The 21,617-nt window shown below is 38.7% G+C and overlaps 1 protein-coding gene across 4 annotated transcripts in view; it reads left to right on the top strand.

Annotated features, from left to right (window-relative positions):
• The window catches only part of LOC122971798 (zinc finger protein 385C-like), a 77,981-nt gene that overhangs the window by 47,581 nt on the left and 8,783 nt on the right, over positions 1–21,617 (top strand). For 3 of the 4 annotated variants that reach the window (XM_044338543.1, XM_044338541.1, XM_044338542.1), the window contains exons 3-4: positions 18,399–18,553; positions 20,615–20,722. In XM_044338543.1, the coding sequence (XP_044194478.1) occupies positions 18,399–18,553; positions 20,615–20,722 (263 nt within the window). Of the gene's footprint in view, positions 1–2,256; positions 2,645–18,398; positions 18,554–20,614; positions 20,723–21,617 lie in introns of those variants that run through there. The other variant, XM_044338544.1, reaches the window with a different exon arrangement.

Genomic DNA, 21,617 nt, shown 5'->3' with positions numbered 1-21,617 from the left:
TGGAAGCCAATTCTGGTCCAACATTCAACTTACACAAGTGAGATGTGAAAACTTGAGGCCTGCAGAGCACATGACATCTCGCCACACTGTACTTGCCGCAGGTTTTAACTGAGGCATAAAATTCACATAAGTTGTCATTAAGCATAATCTTTGTTTTTGGCAGAGAGAGTCTCTCAGTATATTAACTGCCCATTTTGTTTGCCTTTTTTTGTATAAATCTCATCCCTCTATTCCCCTATCATTTTAAGCTCCTCAGGTGTTCTTGTGCTGTTTTTCGTTTGAATTTTTTCTTTTCCTCTCCATCTCTTTTTCCTCTGCTGTGTCTCATTCTTCAAAACTTCATAACGAATTAAACTTTGACAGCTGTGCTCTTTAATGTTGCTATGGTTACAAGTTGGGTAGCAGATAGATTTTGAGTGGTGATTAACCTGCCACACTTGCCAGCCAATCAGAAAAGAGTATTCACCTAGACCATGGTATAAATTTGCATACTCATAGATTCTGACATTTTTAATGAGGGAGAGGGAGTAGATGTAATTTTAAGGATTTTAATAAGATAATTTAACTTTTTTTCATGGCAAACCATATCAGACACACATTATTATTCAAAATAGAGTATTTATATATATCTTAATAATGTCTGGAGGGGATCTTTAGGTTATCTTGATTTAGAGGTGTTAAATAGCCAAATGAATTTTACCCTTTTATGGCACTTTAAGACATGTGGCTCTGCCTCCTGAAAGCATGTTGCTACCCCAAAATGCAACAGTATACCCACTTCGGTCACTCATGTGATTTGTCAGAAACATATTGTCAGATATTGAAACATGTAAAAATTGAATGAAAGGGTGTCAAAAAGACTTTCTGATGCTTCAGGGCAACCATATGCAGTAGGTTAAGGTATGCTGTCTTAAAGGGGACGTATCATGCACATTCCCTGGTCTATACAGTATATATATTCTTGGGCTCTGATGGAATATCTTTGCAGTTAAAAAAACTCCCCGTATATCTTATACTGACCCTTCATGCAGCCCCTCTGTTCAGCCTCTGTCTGAAACAGGTCGTTTTAGCTCCTGTCTCTTTAAGGCCCCCCTCCCCATGAGCCCACTCTGTTCTGATTGGCCAGCTTCTAAAAGCTGTGCCTCGGAAGACTTCCACCAGCTCCAGAGGCTAGATAAAAACAAAAAATAGTAGTTCATTCTCACTTCTTTTTACCGTTCTTTACTAGAAATATAAACTTCTTAAGTACATTCGTACATAATTGAGCCCGTTGAGTGGACAACGCAAACAGCCAGTGGAACAACCTTAGCAACAACCTTAGCAACAAAGAGTGCGGAACGGACAGCCATTTGTGGGCAGGCGCAAACAATCTGACATCAGTTTGATGGGGAAGTAGAGGTAACTTTGCAAATGGAACGCATATAAATGACAGAAAATCACAAAAAGCATGTTTTGTCCATGTAAAACATGAACAATCTCTCAGGTTTTGCAGGAAAACTGTAAACAAACAGGTCATTTAAAATGTAACTCCTACTTCAGCTGAAAACTAAACCACTGCTGTTTTAATTATGATGAAGATTATATATCAGTCACGCTGGTGTGGTAGTGAAAAAATAATGACTCGGTGCTGCATGAGTGATTCGGGTGTTTTGATTGAAACCCCTGCACACTCAACCTATTGGAAATGTAAACAAGAGTGTAGAAATAATTGATTCTAATCAAATAGGACCACGCAATCAATCAACACGTGACCACTGTACGAATCACAACAATAGTATCAGTTGTGTTGATAACCTCAGCATGTGAGGTTTATCATGGGGATTGAAAGCTTTTAAATGTTTCGCCCTAGTGCCCATGTTGATGTTGATAACTCGTTAGAATAATGTAGCACAGCTGCATTTTAAGCAGGGATGTAAGCAGAATAGAAACAGATTGATAAATGGTGTCTATTGTTGTCAAGTAATGCCAGGAAGGAAATTACATTTGAGTGTCCTTAAAGGAGCATGCAGGTGTGAACCTTGAATAGGAAATGGTGCTGGGAAGAAGAAGAAAAAGAAAGGGGAGATGTGGGATATTCATGTTGTTAATAGCCAGTCCTCTGCCAGCTCTCACTCTCTCCCTCTCTCTCTCTCTCTCTCTCTCTCTCTCTCTCTCTCTCTCTCTCTCTCTCTTCCTTCCCCCCTTTCTCACTCACTCTCTGGCTTTTTCACTCTCTCTTACATGCTCATACACACAGAAGAATACACACTCGCTCTTCAGACACTCTCACCATCACACTCTCAGCCTCTTTTCCTTCTCCGCTGCCTCTCAGTCCGCCTTGCTCTTCTCTCTCCTTCGTCTCATAAAAGCCAGCGTGTTCAGCGGAAAATGACGCTTCTAATTGAAGCACATATGTATCGTTCTTTAGCTGAGGCAGTTTGGATCGCAGCCAAGATGGGTCACTGACCGAGAGAGGACTCTGCCATTTCACCTCACTTAGAGAACCTTAAGTGGACGAAAGATAGGAAGAAAGACTGTAAGGAGGCACTTTGTTGGTTTTTGTTGAACTTCTCTGATGGGAGACAAGCTGACAGGCGAAGCCTGAGTCAAACACAAAAGAGAGTGGCGAGCAGAGGATTCACAAAACACGTGGAGATGCTGTTAGGTAAGACTGTTTGTTTACCCTGATGGTGGTGACATGATTTGTCAGGGCCACTTATTTATAGGAATGTGACATTATCCTCATAAGGGGCTGACAAAAAAATCTATTTAATTTGTCTAAACTTATTGTTTCTTTTTAATTAATCTGCCTAAATGCATGCAAGCACTCCCCTGTCACTGTGTGTTTTACAACAATGACTTCACATCATTGCTCAAGGGCAGAGTCAGTCTCCTGCCTACCATCTGCCCTCTTTCAGTTCCCCTGCATACAAAATGAGTCCCAAGCCTGTTTGTTTTTCTAATTGACCCCTTTTGATGATGCCAAGTGTGGAGCTCAGACCCATACAACACTGTCGCTCCCAGATGTGTCAAGTCATTTTAAAGCCACACAAGAACAGCGCTGATATCACTGTGCAGATTGCTGGCAATTATGTCTTTGCCTCCCTAGGGAAATATGCCCAGATTAGCTCGCATAATTGGAGCCTGTTAAAGATAAAGGCAGTGTGGGGATTTTTAGTCATTTGTGTTTATGTTTTTTTCCAGCTAAAGGAGCAAAATGCTGATTACATTTGGACTTTTTAAATGTAGGATTACCTTAGCTTTGCCAAGTTAAACCTATTCATGTCACCGACACATGGTACATGAAGAACATCCTCAAGTTCTCAGTTTGACCTCTACATACATAGACAAGAGTTTAATATGTATATGTTTATGATTTTAATTTTCAATTAATATTGAGTCAAAAGTTATTATAATCTTGATGAAATGATAAGGAAATAGCATTTCTCCTCTCACAGTTAACCTAAAGCGCAGGTTTAAAATTAAGTTGTATACATTTTGCATTTTGCAATATACTCCAGTAGCTTATCCACACATTCACACAGTGCAGTATATGCCTAGATGGAAATACTAAGAAGTGTCTGTGTGGCAGCTCTGGGCGCTTTCTTCTTTAAATGGCAGATTAGGAAGATCAAAGGGAAACAGTTGGAGAGGAGATAACTGTAGAGTTTTGCCTGGTGGCCATGCTGCAGCTGTCCCCACCCCTGCACCCCTCGTCAAGAGCTGCAGTGACAGCTTATGTATATAAATCTCTTTCTCTGTAACATGCAAGAGATGTGACAGTGGGTGAAAATCTCAGAATGAAGAACATGTTTCTACGCTCGCTGTCTTTTGTTTAAAATCAACGGATGTAAAATAGGATGTTGCACAGCAGAAACTGGAGAAGTTACTCTGGCATTGTTGGCACTCCCTTGCCAGTGTTTTGCTTTAATAAACGGGATAAAACCAGGAGCACAATAGTGTAATAATAACATACACTGAAGGTTGTGTTTCTGTGTATCCTACCGTCAGTGGTATGAAATGTTTTGAAAAAGGTATGATTCCAAATTGCTGTATGGATGGTGAAAAACAAAGCAAACATGTTGATATGATAAAACAAACCAGGTAATACAATAAAACCGAGGATGACAAGTGTAAGACTTGTAAAACTTGTAAAATCACAATCACAACAAAATCTACAAGACAGAACAAGAAAACATGTTGAAATGATTAAATACTGAAGGTTTAAAAGTTAAAAAAGGTTCAAATGTTGACAAATTAATTTTGACATTGCCAGATAATTTATTCCAGAGCTTTGGGCCAAATTGTCGCCTTTAGTTTTCAGTTTAGTTGTCAGCCCCGTGTTTCCCCTCCTACATGTTTTCTGTTGCTCACTACTGTCATGATAATTCCCTGATCAGCCTAAAATAAGCTACTGCAGGTAACACTTACCGCAATGGATGCTCTCCATTGTGTGTGCTGACGTATATTCTGCTTTCTGCCAAATCAGACAGTCAGATGTCCCTTATCTTTTATACAACAGTTTACATTCTTCATCTCTTATTTCAGCTTTTACCTCAGTTAGAAATCTTCCTCCTAGAAACATTACTGCTCTCTTAAAACATATTTATTTATTTTTGATCATCTAATGCAAAGTGATTAAATATTTCACAGTTGAATATTAAAAGCAGCATTTTTCTTATTATATCAGTCAATAGCTACCAGATTTTTGGACATTTTGTGTTCAGTTCTGGCCAGGCGAGAGTACAAACCTACTGAAAAACAAAACATTTTACATAAAGTCATTATCTTGTTAAATGCAGTATCCATATTAACTCTTTCACTGTTATAGGAGGAAGTAGTAGTAGGAGTGCAACAGGGTAAAATTTTGGAATACAGTAGAATGTATTGTAGAGATTTCTGGCATGATTACTGACTTAATTTCTACTCTAATAATCTGCTAGAAACCTGTAGCATTTGAGTCATAATGACCCATCATATTAGCTCTGTGACAATAATCTGTGTTCTGTTGGGATGGAAAGAGATAGAATAAACAAATCCTTGTTTCCTTGTTGTGGAAAACTTTTTTTTCAAATGTGTGAGGAGACAAAAGTTCATGAGTCAGTCTAGATGGGGCCATTAATTTTCCTGTTGGGGCTCATATTCACCATCCAGCAGCGTTAATGAATCATTATTCTAATCGTGGGGTAATGAGTATGGCGCAGTATGGTTTTAATTGCAATACTGATTGTGCAGATTATCGTAGTGAACAAATTTAATTAGGCTGCTGTACTTTGACTCGACGCCTCGTGTCGGTGAGATTGTTTTAATTTCTTTGTGCCACAGCAGTATTTGAGACACCCATCACCAATGAGAGGGCAAGTTTACGAATCGGTGCAGATGGAATACAATATGACATCCCAAATTGATTTCAGACATGTATTTGTGTCGGTGAATGTACCAGCTTGTATGAAAATATAGTCCAAACATAGTCAAAATTCACCTATTGGACAAAAACAACAATATTTGACAATAACACACACTATCTTATTTTTACAGATTTCATATGTGAGTAGTTAGACATGCCAGTTTTCTCCTGTTGTTTTGAGAAAAAATGACTAAGCAGATACTGTATGTTAAAGAACATTTGGGTCAAAGGTAATAAGAGAAATAAAGGGGACGTGTCATGCACATTTCCAGGCTGCTCAGATAGAAAATATAGAAAAAATATAGAGAAATAGAAAATAATAATTATTATAATAATTATTTTCAGGGTCTCTATTGGAATATCTTTGCATGATTAACAGTTTAAAAATTCCTTATTTATTTTTTACAGGTCCTTTATGCAGCCCTTCAGTTCTGCCTCTGTTTGAAACAGGCCGTTTTAGTTCCTGTCTCTTTAAGGCCCCCCTCCCCATGAGCTCACTATGTTCTGGTTGGCCAGCCACTGGGAGCTTCCCCCAGCTCTGGGGCCTATGTAAACAAACAGTAATAGTCAGATTTGACCTATTTCTTTCATTCTTTACTTCACTTCTCAAATACATCCGTACATGTTTGATCTGAACCATGAGTGGACCACACAAACAGCCCATGGAACAACCTTAGCAATAAAGACTACAGAATGGACGGCAGTTTCTGGGCTGTTGACTTTAAGGGAGAATTTTTACATATGTTCACCTCATGTTTTGGAACTTGGACTATGTTTAACACAGACATCCTACATCATAATAGTATATAAATGACTGAAAATGTGAAAATCACAAAAAGCATGATATGTCCCCTTTAATATGAAATGATGATGTGACGCATCGCGCTCATTTCACAAAATGTATCGATCATGGGAACTCGTTTGAATACCATATGCATACAATCTGTATAGATAAATGTGGCATGCTGTTTAAATTGTTTTGGGTTGTACTAAATCTTAGGCTGCAGTAGAGGCTGCATCAAAACCTGCCCTCCTTTACTTGAGCCCTGCTAACAGAGACTGACAGGCCCAATCAGTCATTGTTGAGTGTTGACAGTGTGAGTTTGATTAAGCTGACTGGTAATGACTGTGGGAGTTCAGACACACACACACACACACACACACACACACACACACACACACACACATACACACGCAACCACAGACACAGACACAGGAGGATGTTACAGTGACTTACAGTTTTTCCTGAAAGCCTACTGCAACCCCAATGCTACCACTAACCATAATAAATACACTTGTGGGGACTTGGGTTTTGTTCCCAGATTTAAGTCCCTTCATCCTGATTGACACAAGTATGAACACACACACATTACTGCCTTTGGTGGCTTAACCATAACTTATAGAGAGCATGAATGTGATGTCATTGTACAGTCACAACAGTCACACTTCTTTCACACCAAACAGGCAAGTGCACAGCGAGGCCAGGATTCTCGTATTTACTGGCAACTATGTTTAGAAGGCATCATCTTGAAAGACATGATTAGTCTTTAATTGTAGTTTTCTTTTTCTTAATCAGATTTAACATAATGAGATAATAATAATAATAATAATTTTATTTATAGATGGGGTTTATGTCTGTAAATCTGTACTAAGCATCTCAATAGTGCCATTAATTGACTTAAAAACATCAAAAGTAGTTAAAAGATGAAGATTTACGCAATGATATTCTCTTCAAAATCACATAAAACTTCTAGCTGTACATGTAGGAGCTTAGAGTCCGTCACATCTTTCATCAAAATGAGGACAACATTTTTCCAAATATACCCTGGCAAACGGATTGCACGCCAAGACCAACACATTAAGTCATTTTAATGGTTTAGACACATGCCGCAGATTTCTCTTATATTCCAGATTAAGAGCAGCCTCGAGATATGTGGTACCCACAAATTTGGCACAGTTCAGCATCAGACCATGGGGCAGTGGTGGCTATAGTTAGAGAAACGAGTTTTTGACTGCCAGTTCCATCCCCCAGACTGGCAGGATGAGTCTGGGTGGGGAAAGTGAAGAAACAGCCCCTCCCTCATTACCACCACTGTGGTGCCCTTGAGCAAGTTCCTTAACACCAACTGCTCTAGTGGAGCTGCTCAGTGGCCAGCGGATCAGACTGTGGTTGTACTGGGCAGCTTCCAGGTATGAATGTGTAACTGTGTAAATGTGATCAGGGCGTTCCTGAAAAAGAGAACATTGAACTCCCCTGAATAATTAAAGGTTAAAAAAAAGACCATTACCACTTGGACTGAGAGAGGGTGATCTCAGGGGTCTGTGGAGGCCATGTTGGACTGTTTTTGGGAGCACAGTGAGGTTATTATTACAGATTACATCACCTGCTGTGTGTCCAATGTGATTAAAGAAAAATCTGAAGTCTGGAGAGATTGTTTGTAGGAGTTTTTTGGTAGCTAGGGAAAGCACTGGGGAAGAATTAAGACAGGGAAGATTAATTAGACCCAGAGCCTGCTTCCCTTATCGCTCTGACCACTTTTACCTGCCCTGCTCCTACCTGTCTCCTTCTAGAGGTCAGTCACATGGCCCGTGACAGCCTGTAATGGATTTCCAACTGTGAAAGAAACCACTGCTGTCTGTTACTAAGTGTAAAGAGGCAAAGACAGTGCAACCTTAAATACCTTGGGGATGCAAATAAATTAAACTGGACATGTGACAATAAAGAGGCAATGTACAAGAGAGACTGATCCTGCAAAATATAAGGGACCTTTTTTATTAAATCCATCCATGTTTGAAACTTCATTAGATATCTCTTTTGGCAAAAAATTTCTAACAACAGACATATGATCAATATGACAGCTGTTTAATGGATAGTGGTTCCATTTGCAGTGACCAATATGGAAGACAAACTGGTCAAAGACATTTAGTGTGTTCTAGTGGTTTTATTTTAAAACTATAAATATAAACATTTAAAAAGTGAAGGCTAGACAACAGTTTCTGTTGTTGGGATCAGTAATGTGGTTATAGTGACAGTATTAACACAGCAATTAATTAAATGTGCTACATCACACAATAACACACACCTGGATACCAGCTGTTATACCAAGCTGATGGCTAAATGAACCTTAAGAGACTTCTTAACATGCTCCAACAGTGGCCTGTGCACTATTCTGGATAGCCAGCGTCAGTGTTCAGATGAATAAACTGATTAAAATAAAAGAGGCTGAGCCTGTACAGCATTAGAATAACAGAGCAGTAGAGTTAGAAACAGAAGGGAGGATAAACTAAACTCTGAACAATCATCTCCATTGTCTGGGTTGTCTCAGGTGTTATTTTGTGTCAATAGCCATCAGACTGTATGATGCTACCTGCCCAAACAGCTCCAGCCTTCCAGCTCGCTTTTCTATATCTAATCTTGTGTCATTTTTGCATGGTTTCTGTCCAGTTTCTCTAAATTCTCAGTGTATGATTTAGCATACATTCTACTATACCTGACCTTGTACAGTAATAGTGCACATGGACTTATTTTAAAGTCCCTGATGTCTGTCAACCTGTTGGTTGGTCAGCCTGTCCAACACTTTGGTCCAGAGGAGGATATATAAACAACTGCTGGTCAGATTGCCATGAAATTTAATATGAATATTCACTGTGCCTTGAAAATGATTCTTGCTGATTTTGACCTTTTCATATAACACCACCAACTGATCCAAGTTTCCCTCTCAACATTTTGCTCCTAAGGCCAAATTTCCATGAAATTTACTGTGAATATTCATGGCCCATAAAGGCCTAAAATTGTGTACAAAAACTAACAAAATCTAATGGGCAGATTGGCATAACATGTACTGAACACATCCAAGCTACAGGAATGATGTAAAGTGAATCAGAACGTTTTACACAGCTAAAGAGTCCTGCAGTATCACATTTCTGTTTAGTTTTCATTTGGTGTTCTTGTGGGACACAGTTCTGTCATATGAAGAAAGTATAACCAGTTTAACAACAAAGATAAACAGTCACTTTAAATGGATATAGCACTCTGTGGCAAAATGACAATTTGTTCTGTTGGAAGCAGTTTTTTCTGTGTCACCACCAGTGAAGGAAGGACACTTGAGGACACTGGCACTGATGCACCTTCCCTGTCCTTCAAACAGGAGTTGTTAGCTCTTCCTCTGAAACCTTCTCTCAGAGGAAAGGTGCTATAGCTATACTCTTGACACGCATGAAGTTGTCTTTGCAGTATTTCTACCTCCTGCTGGCTACTGTACATGAGCGATTGCTGACTGGGGACATTTTCTAAAGTTTTCTTAAGGAATTAATCTCTCTTTCAAGTGGTGACAAACGACTGAGGTCAACTGTTACAGAAACTCCTAAATGGCTCAAATGTTGCACAGGCTTCAGTTTCATATACACACGTGAACACACGGACACACACACACACACATTCAAGCTACACAATCTGTCAGCAAAAAGCTTTCACGTTTTGGTATTTGCTGAAATGCTGACATGAATGAAAATATTGTGCTTCCAAATCCGGCGACGTGCCTTGAGAATCAAGCAGAAAATGCAAAACCGGCTGAAATATGCAGCAGCCAGGAGACATGACATTGCCCGAAAAATGTTGACTGCAAATTGAAGTACTGCTCTCCATTTGGATTCATGTAATACACTGTCAAGATGTTTGCATGATAAGGTTAGTGTATAATAAAGCTGCTCAAAATACTTTTAAGATTCAAGTAGAGGTGCTTCTTTTACCCTTGCAGCCTTTGGCATATTCCTTCAGATCTGTGTTTCAACAAACATGATGCTATTAGCACTGTAGGATCAAATGTTTTCAATAAAATATTAAATACATTGTTGCTTTTCTTTAGTGAACAGTGTTAACAAGAAAGAGCACCAGAAAGACCTCAGTAATGAATGTACTAGCTTGTCTTCTTTAATGTAGCCCTGATAAACATCTTTCAAGACGCACCAGTAAGCAGAGATCCCGTGATTCTCATCTCTGAATCCTTCAAACTAACTCCGCCATGCAGGCTGCCAGCTTCACCGCAGCTCAGAGAAGAGCATCGAGACAGAAAGCTGCTAATTACTAAGTTCATGGGGCGTATAAAGCTACAGACAGACTTTAAATATCAATAAATGTGTGCTGCACATCTGCCGGCTGCCGTTCAGCAGGTCTGATGGATTCGGGCTTATCTCAGTTCAAGCAGATGGTGGCAGTTTATTTTAAGTGTGCTTGATACAAACGTGCAGAACGCTATGGAGGGGCAGGAGCTCTGTAAAAGAAAAACACTGCTCTATCTGAGCAGCACTAATAGTGTATTCATGCTCATTTCCCTGCAGATCAGCTATATTGTTAGTTTATCCTTTATGGCCACGATGCAAAAACTCATCAGAACGGCACATCAGTACAGAGTACATCATTGCATTAAAATTAATTTGGTGTTTACCTGCTTTCAGAAGACACATTTTTCTGTACATAAACAAGACAGAGATCATAGTGGGAATAACTCAAATGTTGCTTTAAATACCAAACATTTTGCATTCTTAATCTACTGGACAGAACAGTTAGTTTACATCATTTGGTGCCAGTATAAACATTACACTACCAGATATTGTGAATACGATTGCTTATGGAAACTATGCTGGCTGCCTCCTTGAGAGTTCTGGTCAAATGTCTTTGTGTTGTCTTGCACTAATCATGTGTAGACTAGAGATATTCATTGCATTTGCTCACTGATCTGCTGTTTTGTGCCTGCAGCCTGGCTATTGAGACTGTAGAAACCTGATCAATTCTGACTCTCTTGATTGTTTTTGCTTTAATTCTGCTGTGCAGATAACAAAAGCCGCTGTAGCTTGTGTCCTGTGTCCAGGGTAATCACAGTATCCCGTGATTTTTCTTTGACCAGCGGACACTAGTCCTGGATTTCACCTTGAACACATTCAATAGCAGTTTATGGACCCTGGGGTGAAAATGGGCCCACAGTGCTCCAGTTGAAACTAGGACAGATTACCGCGGGGAGCCTGATCTGGGCTGGATGGTGCCCCGCAGGTAGAAATTCTCACGAAGCCGCTGGTTCTGCCAGCTGCGGCTGTATGAGTTTAAATAGACAGTGACAGCCAGCGGGAGAATTTGCCTGTTGGCTGCCAGTCGTGGCCTAAATGTGTTTTGTCACAATAAAGATGATTTATTTAAAGACCACATAGTGCAAGGTGGGGGCAGCATATTAAGCCATCATGGAAATTAGGCCTTGACTCTCCACCTTTTTGTTTCCAGTGGAGAGAGCTTAGCGGAGCTGTCAATGGCAGTTTTAATGGATGCTAATTCATCCCCCAGAACTCATCATAAATGCCTAGTTCTCTGCCTGTTGTGTAAGCAATGAATGGCATCATCATTACTGCAAAAGCACAGTGCACTAACCACTTCTGTTTTATGACTCAGAAAAGCTGTGTGCTTCACGCCATTATGGAGTAAATGCAAATAGAAAGATTACTGTTGGTTAAAGATAGAGTGAGTGGGATTTTTTTTAATATGCACCACTGCACTGTGCAGCAGTCACTTATGGAGGCTTTATTTCATGCATTAAAAGCAGCTGAGAGGAAGAAGTTGGGCCAAAAGGAAGCAGCTCATAAATATAACATAGGTCATCATAGCAGTATATTTAAAGATAATTAGCGATGCAATTCTTACATTCATATTTAATGTCGAGTTTGTTTTTTCTATGATTGCATGGATGTTGATATGTAACCAGCTGTGGTGATACAATACAACTAATGCTCAAAATATGCATTCTGTCATATGTAGCAAATGTTTTTATACATGTAAAATATTAACAAGGGTGAGTTGTATAATATAATGTGTTTTTATGGGTTTATTTTAGGGTTTGTGTAAGTGTTTACTGCAACCAACTTCACAGATCATTATATTGATATTAGCACAAGACTCAGATTTACGATGTGTGTCCCTCGAGTCAACACCAGATATTATATAAACATATTCCCAGATTAGTGGTTTCCAAAAGCAAAAACATGCAATTTAAAGTTCTGATCAGGCCCATAAACACAGATCGTATTGGACCTGATGTGAATTCATTTTCAGCTCAACACGAGCCTGCACCACTGCAACATTTCATCAACTGGAAACCTTAAAGTCTTTTTTTAACTCCACTATAGCTGTCTTGTTATTAAAATTTCGGTTGCTGCCAAAACCAACAGATCAGCTCATTGTTGGATTTACAATGAGCTGAAGCATTGTCTGTGTAACCAAAGTCTAGTATAGCTCAGTCCTTTGTGCCATAGAGCTCTATTGTTCTACACACACTGTAGTTTATTTTGAGTCAATCCCTCATACACCATCCTGGTGACATAAATATTCACTAGAGCACCAAAACCATAACATATATCACCTGCACTAATGTAAAGTCATGTGAAAACTATCCTCACAGGAGCATATTAGTCTGGTTTTCCATCTGCATTTTGTCCTGCTATAGATTCACCCAAACAACATCAGCTCTGGTGTCTGTCACTGCTTCCATGTTTAATTCGTTCTCCAGAGATGCATAATTCATTTAACGTGTTATTGTGGTAACATCCTGGATGTTTTCCACATTAAATGCAGTAAAATTCTGAAAGATCCCTAATTCTTTTGTTAATGTCACAAAGCATTAACACCACACAGAGGTAGCTCATCAGTGGATGTCGGTAAGTGTCGGAAATGAGAGCGTGCCTCCGTACCGCCATGTTGGTTCAGACTGAAGACAGAGAGCCCGGCTCAGACAGATGATCCCAGGGAAATGCATTCACCATGAAAAGTGCCAAAGCAGCCTTTCCTCTGATGCTTTTGCTCTTATTCGCCGCTATGAAAGCTTCTCATCCCCCCTTTCTTTCCGCTCTTCATGAAAAGAAGCCATTTCTCTCCCTCTGTGATTGCTGTGATGTTGAGTCACCCAGAGACTAATCTTGGAAATAATAGAGATTAAGCTTTTCCCCCCAGTTCTTTTTTTAACGGTGCTGTAATTTCTCCAGCTCATAATCTTTCATCCCTTCTCAATACAGGAAGGTTGGCTGCTGTGACCTACACTCCCAGCCTCTTTGAAGAAGCTAGTTTCCTGCATAAAAAAGAAAGTGAATGCAGATTAGCGAGCAGGAGCTGGCTCATTTTAATGTGTTGAATAACATTTATAGTTGCAAAGTGTAGTGATATCTAAAGTGACGTGACCAACTCCCTGCTCATTTTTGTAATAGTTTTGTTGTTAAGCACCATCGGGATGGCAATTTTGATCAGTCCACCACTTTGATATATATTAGATAATCCATCTAATAGTTGATGAGATATTTAAGTCTATACCATAGGCTGTATGTAAAGATGGAGGTAGTGAGATTAGATTTCACCCATTTTGGTTTGCACTGGAGCCAGTTTGAAGCCCAGAGTTGCATTTCATTTCCAAAATGACCACTGATTAGAGGGCCCGAATTTAGCGATTTACACCATAATGACTCGTTGAAAAAAATAATTTGCTCAGTATTTCTAGAGGGAAATTGAATGGGAGTCAATCTGAGCCAGGGGTTTTTTGGAGCCAGCATCTAACAGCCATCAGTGGCATTGCACTTTAAGGTATCTCCGCATTAGCTTCAGCCTCAAGCCTTGATAGTTGCTGTTTGGTATAGACCAGATATTCATGATCCCCAGAGGGTGAATCCTAATGACTTTGGAGATCTCCTGATTTGTAATGTAGCACCACCAGCAGGTCAAAGTTTTGACTTATTCCTTGACTTGTCAGGTTAAAATTCATGAGGTCAAAATTTGAATTTGTCCAATACTTTGGTTTTCTGACCAAATATATGCAGAACATTCCCATCAGCCTCATCTGCATTTTGTGTGTAGTGCTAATTAGCAAATTTTATCACACAAAACATTAAACGTGGCAAACATCAATAAGCTGACATTTAGCTCAAAGCACCACTGGCACAGCTACAGACTAATGCTGTGTACTTCCTTGTATGTGAGGTCATTTTCTATCTTACATGATTTACTAAATCCTTTCACTCAACCTTTTTATTTTTGGTTATGGGCACAGTATGAGTTCATGAAATTCTACAGTGATGAGCTGCTATTTATAAAAACTAATCAAGGCCTGCTGGTTAACACATTCCCAGCATGACTGGATGAAACAAGTATAACCACAGCTTTAGTCCATCTTGTCAGATTCGCTGGAATGAAGCTTTTGTGCAAACGAGATGGGTAACTCACTTGAAAGGGACAGTCCTGTCAAAAGCATATTCCTCTTGTCGCCTGATGTTGCACAAATTCTCATAGTTGATGGCGGTTTCTAGTTTGTTCAGTGCAAAATGCAGTTAATTAAACGTCTCGCCCTGCTGTGTTTTGTGAATTTATGCGTAGGAGATTAATGAGATCAATTTCAGATTTGTGTCGGAGAGGGAATCAATGTCCCCAAAAGTCATACTGACAGGCAGATTAAGCACAGCGGCCTAGCAGAGAGGAAAAAAAAAACTGTCTCTCATCTGCCTGTGGTTGTCTCTCGCTGTCTCTCTTCCACTTTCTCTCATTTCTCGCCTCTCTATCGTGACGCAATTCATTGCACTTCATTAGTTTATCATTATCATTCGGTAGATGAGCAGTCCTGGTGGAACATTTAAATAAAATTGGAATTCATCAAAAACAAAATCAAGTCAGTAAACACTTGTTACTTATGTGTGTGTTGCCGAGGGATCCGGGCTGCACGTTACACATGCAGGATGAAATAAGAGTAATAAGCAGATCAAATCGCCCCTCTCATTTCCAAGTATAATCTAAATAGTGCATGGTATACTGGAGTGACTGGAAATCACCGAATAAGCAGTGCTAAAGCAAGACAACAAATGATCCAACATATATTTGATTAAGAGGATGTGATATCTGTCTTTGCCTCAACTGTTGTGTAATCTTTCTTTTTTTAATTTTTCTTTTCTCTGTATCTCTTTGTCTGTGTGTGTTTGGTCACATCTGCCTCTAGTTTTTATGGCTTTGAAGCAGATAGAAATTCATTTGATTTGTTCATTTTTTGGTGTTGCAGACATGCAGTTTTGGTCTGTTCAATTTAGATCTGCAAAGATTAGTTGATTAAGTGTTAAATTAATTACCAACTATTTTTATAATTGATTAATCATTTTGAGTCATTTTTTAAGAAGGAAATTCCTCTGATTCCAGCTTCTCATATGTGAATATTTTCTGGTTTCTTTGATAGTAAACTAAATATCTGTGGGTTGTGGACTGTTGGTCACATGAGGACATCGTGTTAGGCTTTGGGGAACAGTGATTGACATATTTCACCATTTTTTTGACATTTTACAGACCAAACTAATCAATGAATCGTTGCAGCCCTAGTTCAGTTTAGTTTCTCTCTAATTTGTGACTGTGTAGCAGTGCTGGTCTGAGGTTAATCCCTCACTAGTGTTATTTGATTGGTCTGTATATGGAGCAGATGAGGGAATTAAGTCTTGTATTTGTTCTTCTCAGAATTGATTCCCAGAAAGTACATTTTTAATTTTTAATTCTTTATTTTAGATACCCTATTTGTGAATGGTCCAAAATTTAGGTATTTGTTCAGATATTGTTTTGCCAGAAAAAAAACTACCCTGCAGTATTTGAAGCTTCAGGTGATGATAAAACAGGGCAAACTGTGGTATGTTTCAACCACTGCTGCTGCTTTATTTTGTGTTATAAGAGGTCTAGGCCTATGCTAGACACCAGGTCTCTAATTACTTTGTATTTGACGCTGAAAATCGTGCGCCTGTGTTAATAATTTACTCCACAGAACTGTTCATACAATTATTTTGACTCTGAAAAGGTTGTTTTTCTTTTCCCTTCCCATTCCTCTGTTCTGTCTCTGTGTTCCACTCAGGCTTTAAAAAACCATTTTGAATAAGGGGCCAGATCAGTAAAAACATGCAAATGCTCAAGAGCTTTCAAACCTGCCTCATCCTCAGAGTTAAAAACCTAAAATCCAGAGGTGAAAGAAGCAGAAAATTATGGAAAATTGGTTTCTTAGTGCTGTGCTTTTCTGTAACAACCATAGACTTTAAGAGGAATGTCTAAGTCTTCATGAAAAATGAGAGATGCTTTATTATAATTGCTGTTTTGGTATTATATAAAGCAACCATTTCTTATGCTATATTTTTTAGTAATTGCCATTTATTTCATAATGTCATTCAATATCTTTCATGGAATAAAATCATTTTAATAATTAGAGTAAAGCTTTCATGTCCCTGAGGCATTCAGGCAGCAGCTAATATTAATAAATACAGAAAAATACAGAAATGAATAAAAAGAACAATCAATACAAAAAAATACACAAGTTAACAACATGGTCACTGTTTCCTTTTGTTTAAAAAGCCAATAGGTTCATCACATATCTAAGCTAAAAAAAATGAGCCATCTCTCTCTTTATCCCTCCTTCAGTCATCATCTGGTATGTTAATACTTCTGGCTTCGTCAGTCAATTTCATTCAGTTTTTCTCTGCACCAGGCTCCACCTACCAGCCAATACTCCCTTCAGCCGTCTCATCAAGCTTCTCTTGACATTTTCCATCCCACCAAGGCCAAACCTCCACTCCACTTCAAAGGACAAGTGTGTAAGATTTAGGGGGATCTATTGGAAGAAATATTGGCAGAAATGGAATAATGGAATATTCATAAATATGTTTTCATTAGTTCATTAGTGTATAATCCCATGAAAATAAGAATAATTGTGTTTTCGTTACCTTAGAATGAACCCTTTATATCTACACAGGGAGTGGGTCATCCCGCCATGTTGCACTGCCATGTTTCTATAGTAGCCCAGAATGGAGAAACCAAACACTGGCTCCAGAGAGGGCCTTTCATGAGTTTCACAGCCACCGTAGGTTCCCCTACACATTTGGAACGGGAGGGGTTAACAGTTGGTTGCAATCTGCAACCTCACTGCTAGATGGCACTAAATCCTGGTCCTCACTGGTCCTTTAACGAACTACAAATTTTTATTCCATACGAAAGCAAGCTCTGTCTTTCAGATGAAAAAAAATACAACAAACACTTGATACTATACTGTATAAGAAACAGAAATATAATCCTGGTTTCCTGTTTTGTTTGATTAAGACAATCACAACATGCAGACATAAAGGAGAAGCAGATCTATTACTTATTGACATTCATTTTAACTTCGGTTTTCATTTACACATAACCTTTTACTCTTTCCAACCTCGGGACTTTCAGCATACAGGCATTGTGCATTTTAATGCGAGCACTCTAATGTTTACTTTGGGTCTAGACAAAGGTCAATGCCGCAGTACTCTTTAAAGCATGAGCAGTCTGAAAGCATTTAGGCCAAACAAAATGAAGTGATGAGACGAGAGAGGTCATGTGAAAGGAAATTTCAAAGCATAATGTGATGCTAAATTTGCTGTGGGATTCATATTAAAAAAAAAGGCTGTAGAGGTAAAGTAATGTATGCAAGAAGATAGAAAACTGATAAAAGGGAAAGGTGACATTAAAGATCAAAAAACATGTATGTGAAACATTAATATACATATTCTGTCAGTCTCTTTAGGCCTCAAACCTCAGCCCATTACCATTTTCTCTTCATGTTAACAAACCCATTTGCCGGCCAAGAGAAATAACAAAAACACACACCAGTTCTGTGTTTAAAGGCCAGCGATATTTGTCAAGATCAACTACGGACTAATAAAGCAGGGAAAGGCCACACAAAGCCTCTCATCATTTATTCTCTGCTACTACTGAAGTCATTAAAGCTTTGCGTGAATCGTTCACTGATCTCATATGCCGTGTGCTAAACTCCTACTGTGTGTGTAAGGATGAGCAGCTTCAGTGGCCTAAAATGAAAAAGGGTGACATTTCTATCTCTCCACAAATCCACAAATGTATTTTAAATCTTACTGTTATGAAGCAGGAGTTAGAAAAAAAACAAAAAAAAACTGTTCTCTTGCTGGTATGTTTACTCAAATATGATCCTCCCTGCTGTAGGTGCGCTGTCCCAGAGCCAGGTCCACCCGCTCCTGGGCTCCCTGCCTCTGCCAGGTCCCCCCCTCCAGCCGCAGACTCATGCCCACCTGGAGCACTTCCTGCCGCTCAGGATCAACAGCTCCTCGCCGCTCAGCCTTTTCCCCAATTTCAACACGGTGAGAAACAAATATCACATTTCCCATATGCACACATGAAGCTACAATGGACACTCAGAGATTTCAGCACCAACCAGAACCTCAAAATGTTTTCTCCAAACTCAAAGCAAGTTAGTAAACAAGTATAAATATAGGTAAGTGCATATAAATATTGCAACACGTCTCTATATTGGCAGGTACTAAACATTTAATTGCTTGAATCAGGTGCAAAAATATGATCGAGCCAAATCCCAAACACTTTTCTCCCACATGCACACACATTTTGTCTGGCTCTAAATGATAAAGCAGCAGACTTTCACAGTCTCCATTTAGCATTAACTCCTAATAAAACAAGTCAAGGGAAAGTGCTAAATGTATCCAGCATGTGGGAAGCTGAGAGAAGATTCCTGTCTGACACCTAAAGCTAAAAATATGACTCAAAAAACACAGCTGCACCGTAGAGATTAAAAAACATGAACAGTCATCAGAAAATGTTTAAAATTGAATTCAGGACTGTAATTATAATAAAATCTTTTACTGTGATAAATATACTCAGTCTGCATTCATTCTTTACACTGTTAAAAATAAATGTGATTCTTCAAAAGTTAAGCATCATGTAGCATAGAGTTTTGATTTCTGTCTGAGTAGATATTAAAGTGTCAAACAAATCTCTCTTGACTACAAAAATCCACACTTTCTGTAACATCACACAGCAACAATTAATTCAATGGTTGTTTCTGAGCAAAATTTCCTCTTTTTGAGGCTTCTTTCTTCAGAAAATTAGCGTCACTCATCAATCAAATCAACACTGACAAAATGTTCCTCACTCACCTGAAATATGGTGGTGGTATGGATTTGTGTTGTACATCTGCACTCTTTAAGGTCTATGCATAAATCTAATAATTAAGATAAAAATTAACTCCATGCTATCCCACCAGAGAAACAATATGACAGCATATTGTAAGCAGTTGTATGTAATTAAGACCATTTAAGAAGATGAGGTTAAAACATGACCCAACAGGTTATGTGACCAGTTACAAGAAGTATTCTGCTTAAAATATAAGTGTTGCACATATTCTTGAACAACATGATTTATAGTCCTTTTACTTTTGGTATAGGTAATATTAGTTAATGTTTCACACACACTTTTCTTTTCTATCTTAATTTTGCAAAGTGCTCAAATTTACTACTCAAACACAGCAGGGCTTGATTTAAATAAATGAATTAAATAAAACATCACAGAAATTTTCCAACCAGAATCAGATTTATTAGCCAAGTATGTACACGCATACAACGAAATTTGACCCTGGTTTCTATTAGCTCTCAATGTACTTAAACACAACAATCTTCAGAAAGATACACAAGGACAACAAGCCATACAGATGTAATTAAACTAAATATATCACTCTTATGTACAAGCAAGTGGGTGAAAAAATAGATACATAGATATAGAAACAACAAATGGACAACAACATACAATGTCTATATACAGGTGAAACTGTTTATGTAAACTGTAAACAGGATACAAATAGTGCAAAGGTGTGAAGAGTGCTGAGTTAAATATTGTGTGGGTAAAAAAAAAGTGATAAGTTACTATATATACATACAGTAGATGGTTATACATATATACAGTCTGCTCAAATTTACAGTATTGAATGACATGCTATTGTACATTTTATATTTTAAACTGAAATAAATATATGTGATTTATAGGTACAGTGGGAATTACATTGCAGGGTTATTGCATAGCGACCAAGTTTACTGTTCATCAGGGTGATGGCGAGAGGAAAGAAGCTGTTCCTGTGTCTGGTGGTTTTGGCGTACAGTGTTCTGTACCAGAGGGGAGAAGTTGGAACAGGTTATGTTCAGGGTGTGAAGGGTCTGCAGTGATTTTCCACTGATATTGTTATTCATATTAGTGCAGAAATGACTTTGTGGATTTGAGGGAATATTGGGACAGATAGTTGTGTCTTTATGGGGAAACTGTCTTACTCATATTGCATGTTTACACTACTCTCTGTATCACCAACTTTATTCTGCCAATGTGTGTGTGTGTGTGTGTTTATGTGTGTGTGTGCGCAGATGGATCCGGTGCAGAAGGCAGTGATCAATCACACCTTTGGTGTAGCTCCACCCAAGAAGAAACCCATCATCTCCTGTAACATCTGTCACCTGCGCTTCAACTCCACTGTAAGTGTAGTGTTTTATGTATGTTAGAGTTTTCCTCTTGACAAAAGCTCAAAGACAGGATTTATTGTTAATTCACTGCATGAAAGTGGGAAAACTACCTTTGACCCCTTCAGCTCTTATCTGCCTGTTTGTTTTTCTGCAGAATATAGTCATTAGTCATCAACCTGTGATGCATATTTAATATGATAAAGTGAAAGGAATGATAAATCAACATGATCTCACTTTACTCTCTTGATGTTTGCTGAAAGCAAGTATCTCTAAACAAAGACGAGAGTTCATTTTTTAAAATACAGATTTATTGACAAGTGATGTATTTATCTGAAGTTCACCCTTCAGTCAACATACATATCACACATTTAATATTTTTGCATCCCATTGGTCTAAAAACAACCTTGAAGCAGGTTTTTCTTCTTATCAGTCCAATCAGTATATTTCTACCTCTTCCATTTTTCTGCTCACTCAGTAGGTTCTGAGAGGAAACCAGTCAGCTAGTTCTGTTGCTTTTTTTCCTCCTTATCACACCTCCCCATTCATATTCATTTGGCTCCCATTCCTATGGAGTTCGTTTATACATACGGTATTTGCATTTATATTGTTAGGAGGAACCTGGTGGAATGACAATGACTCTTCTTTGTGTGAATTGTGAAACTTGAAGGAAGCAGGACACTGGCTCAAGCCCATTATATTACTTTGCTTCCTCATCTGTCTCTCTCTCTCCCTCTCTCTCTCTCTCTCTGCTCTTTACTTTTGAACGAACAGTGATGTTTTTGGGAGTCTGTTTGCTAGCTAACAGGCTCTCTCCTCCTCCCTCTGTGCTACCTGCAGCTGAGATGAGAGTGCTGGTTGACCCGGGAGGTGGATGCCAGGTTGCAGGCAGGTACCAGGTCCCAACAAG

The sequence above is a fragment of the Thunnus albacares genome, chromosome 20 (genome assembly GCF_914725855.1).
Source record: "Thunnus albacares chromosome 20, fThuAlb1.1, whole genome shotgun sequence".
Classification (NCBI taxonomy): Eukaryota; Metazoa; Chordata; class Actinopteri; order Scombriformes; family Scombridae; genus Thunnus; species Thunnus albacares.
This window is presented reverse-complemented; position numbering and strand designations above follow the sequence as displayed.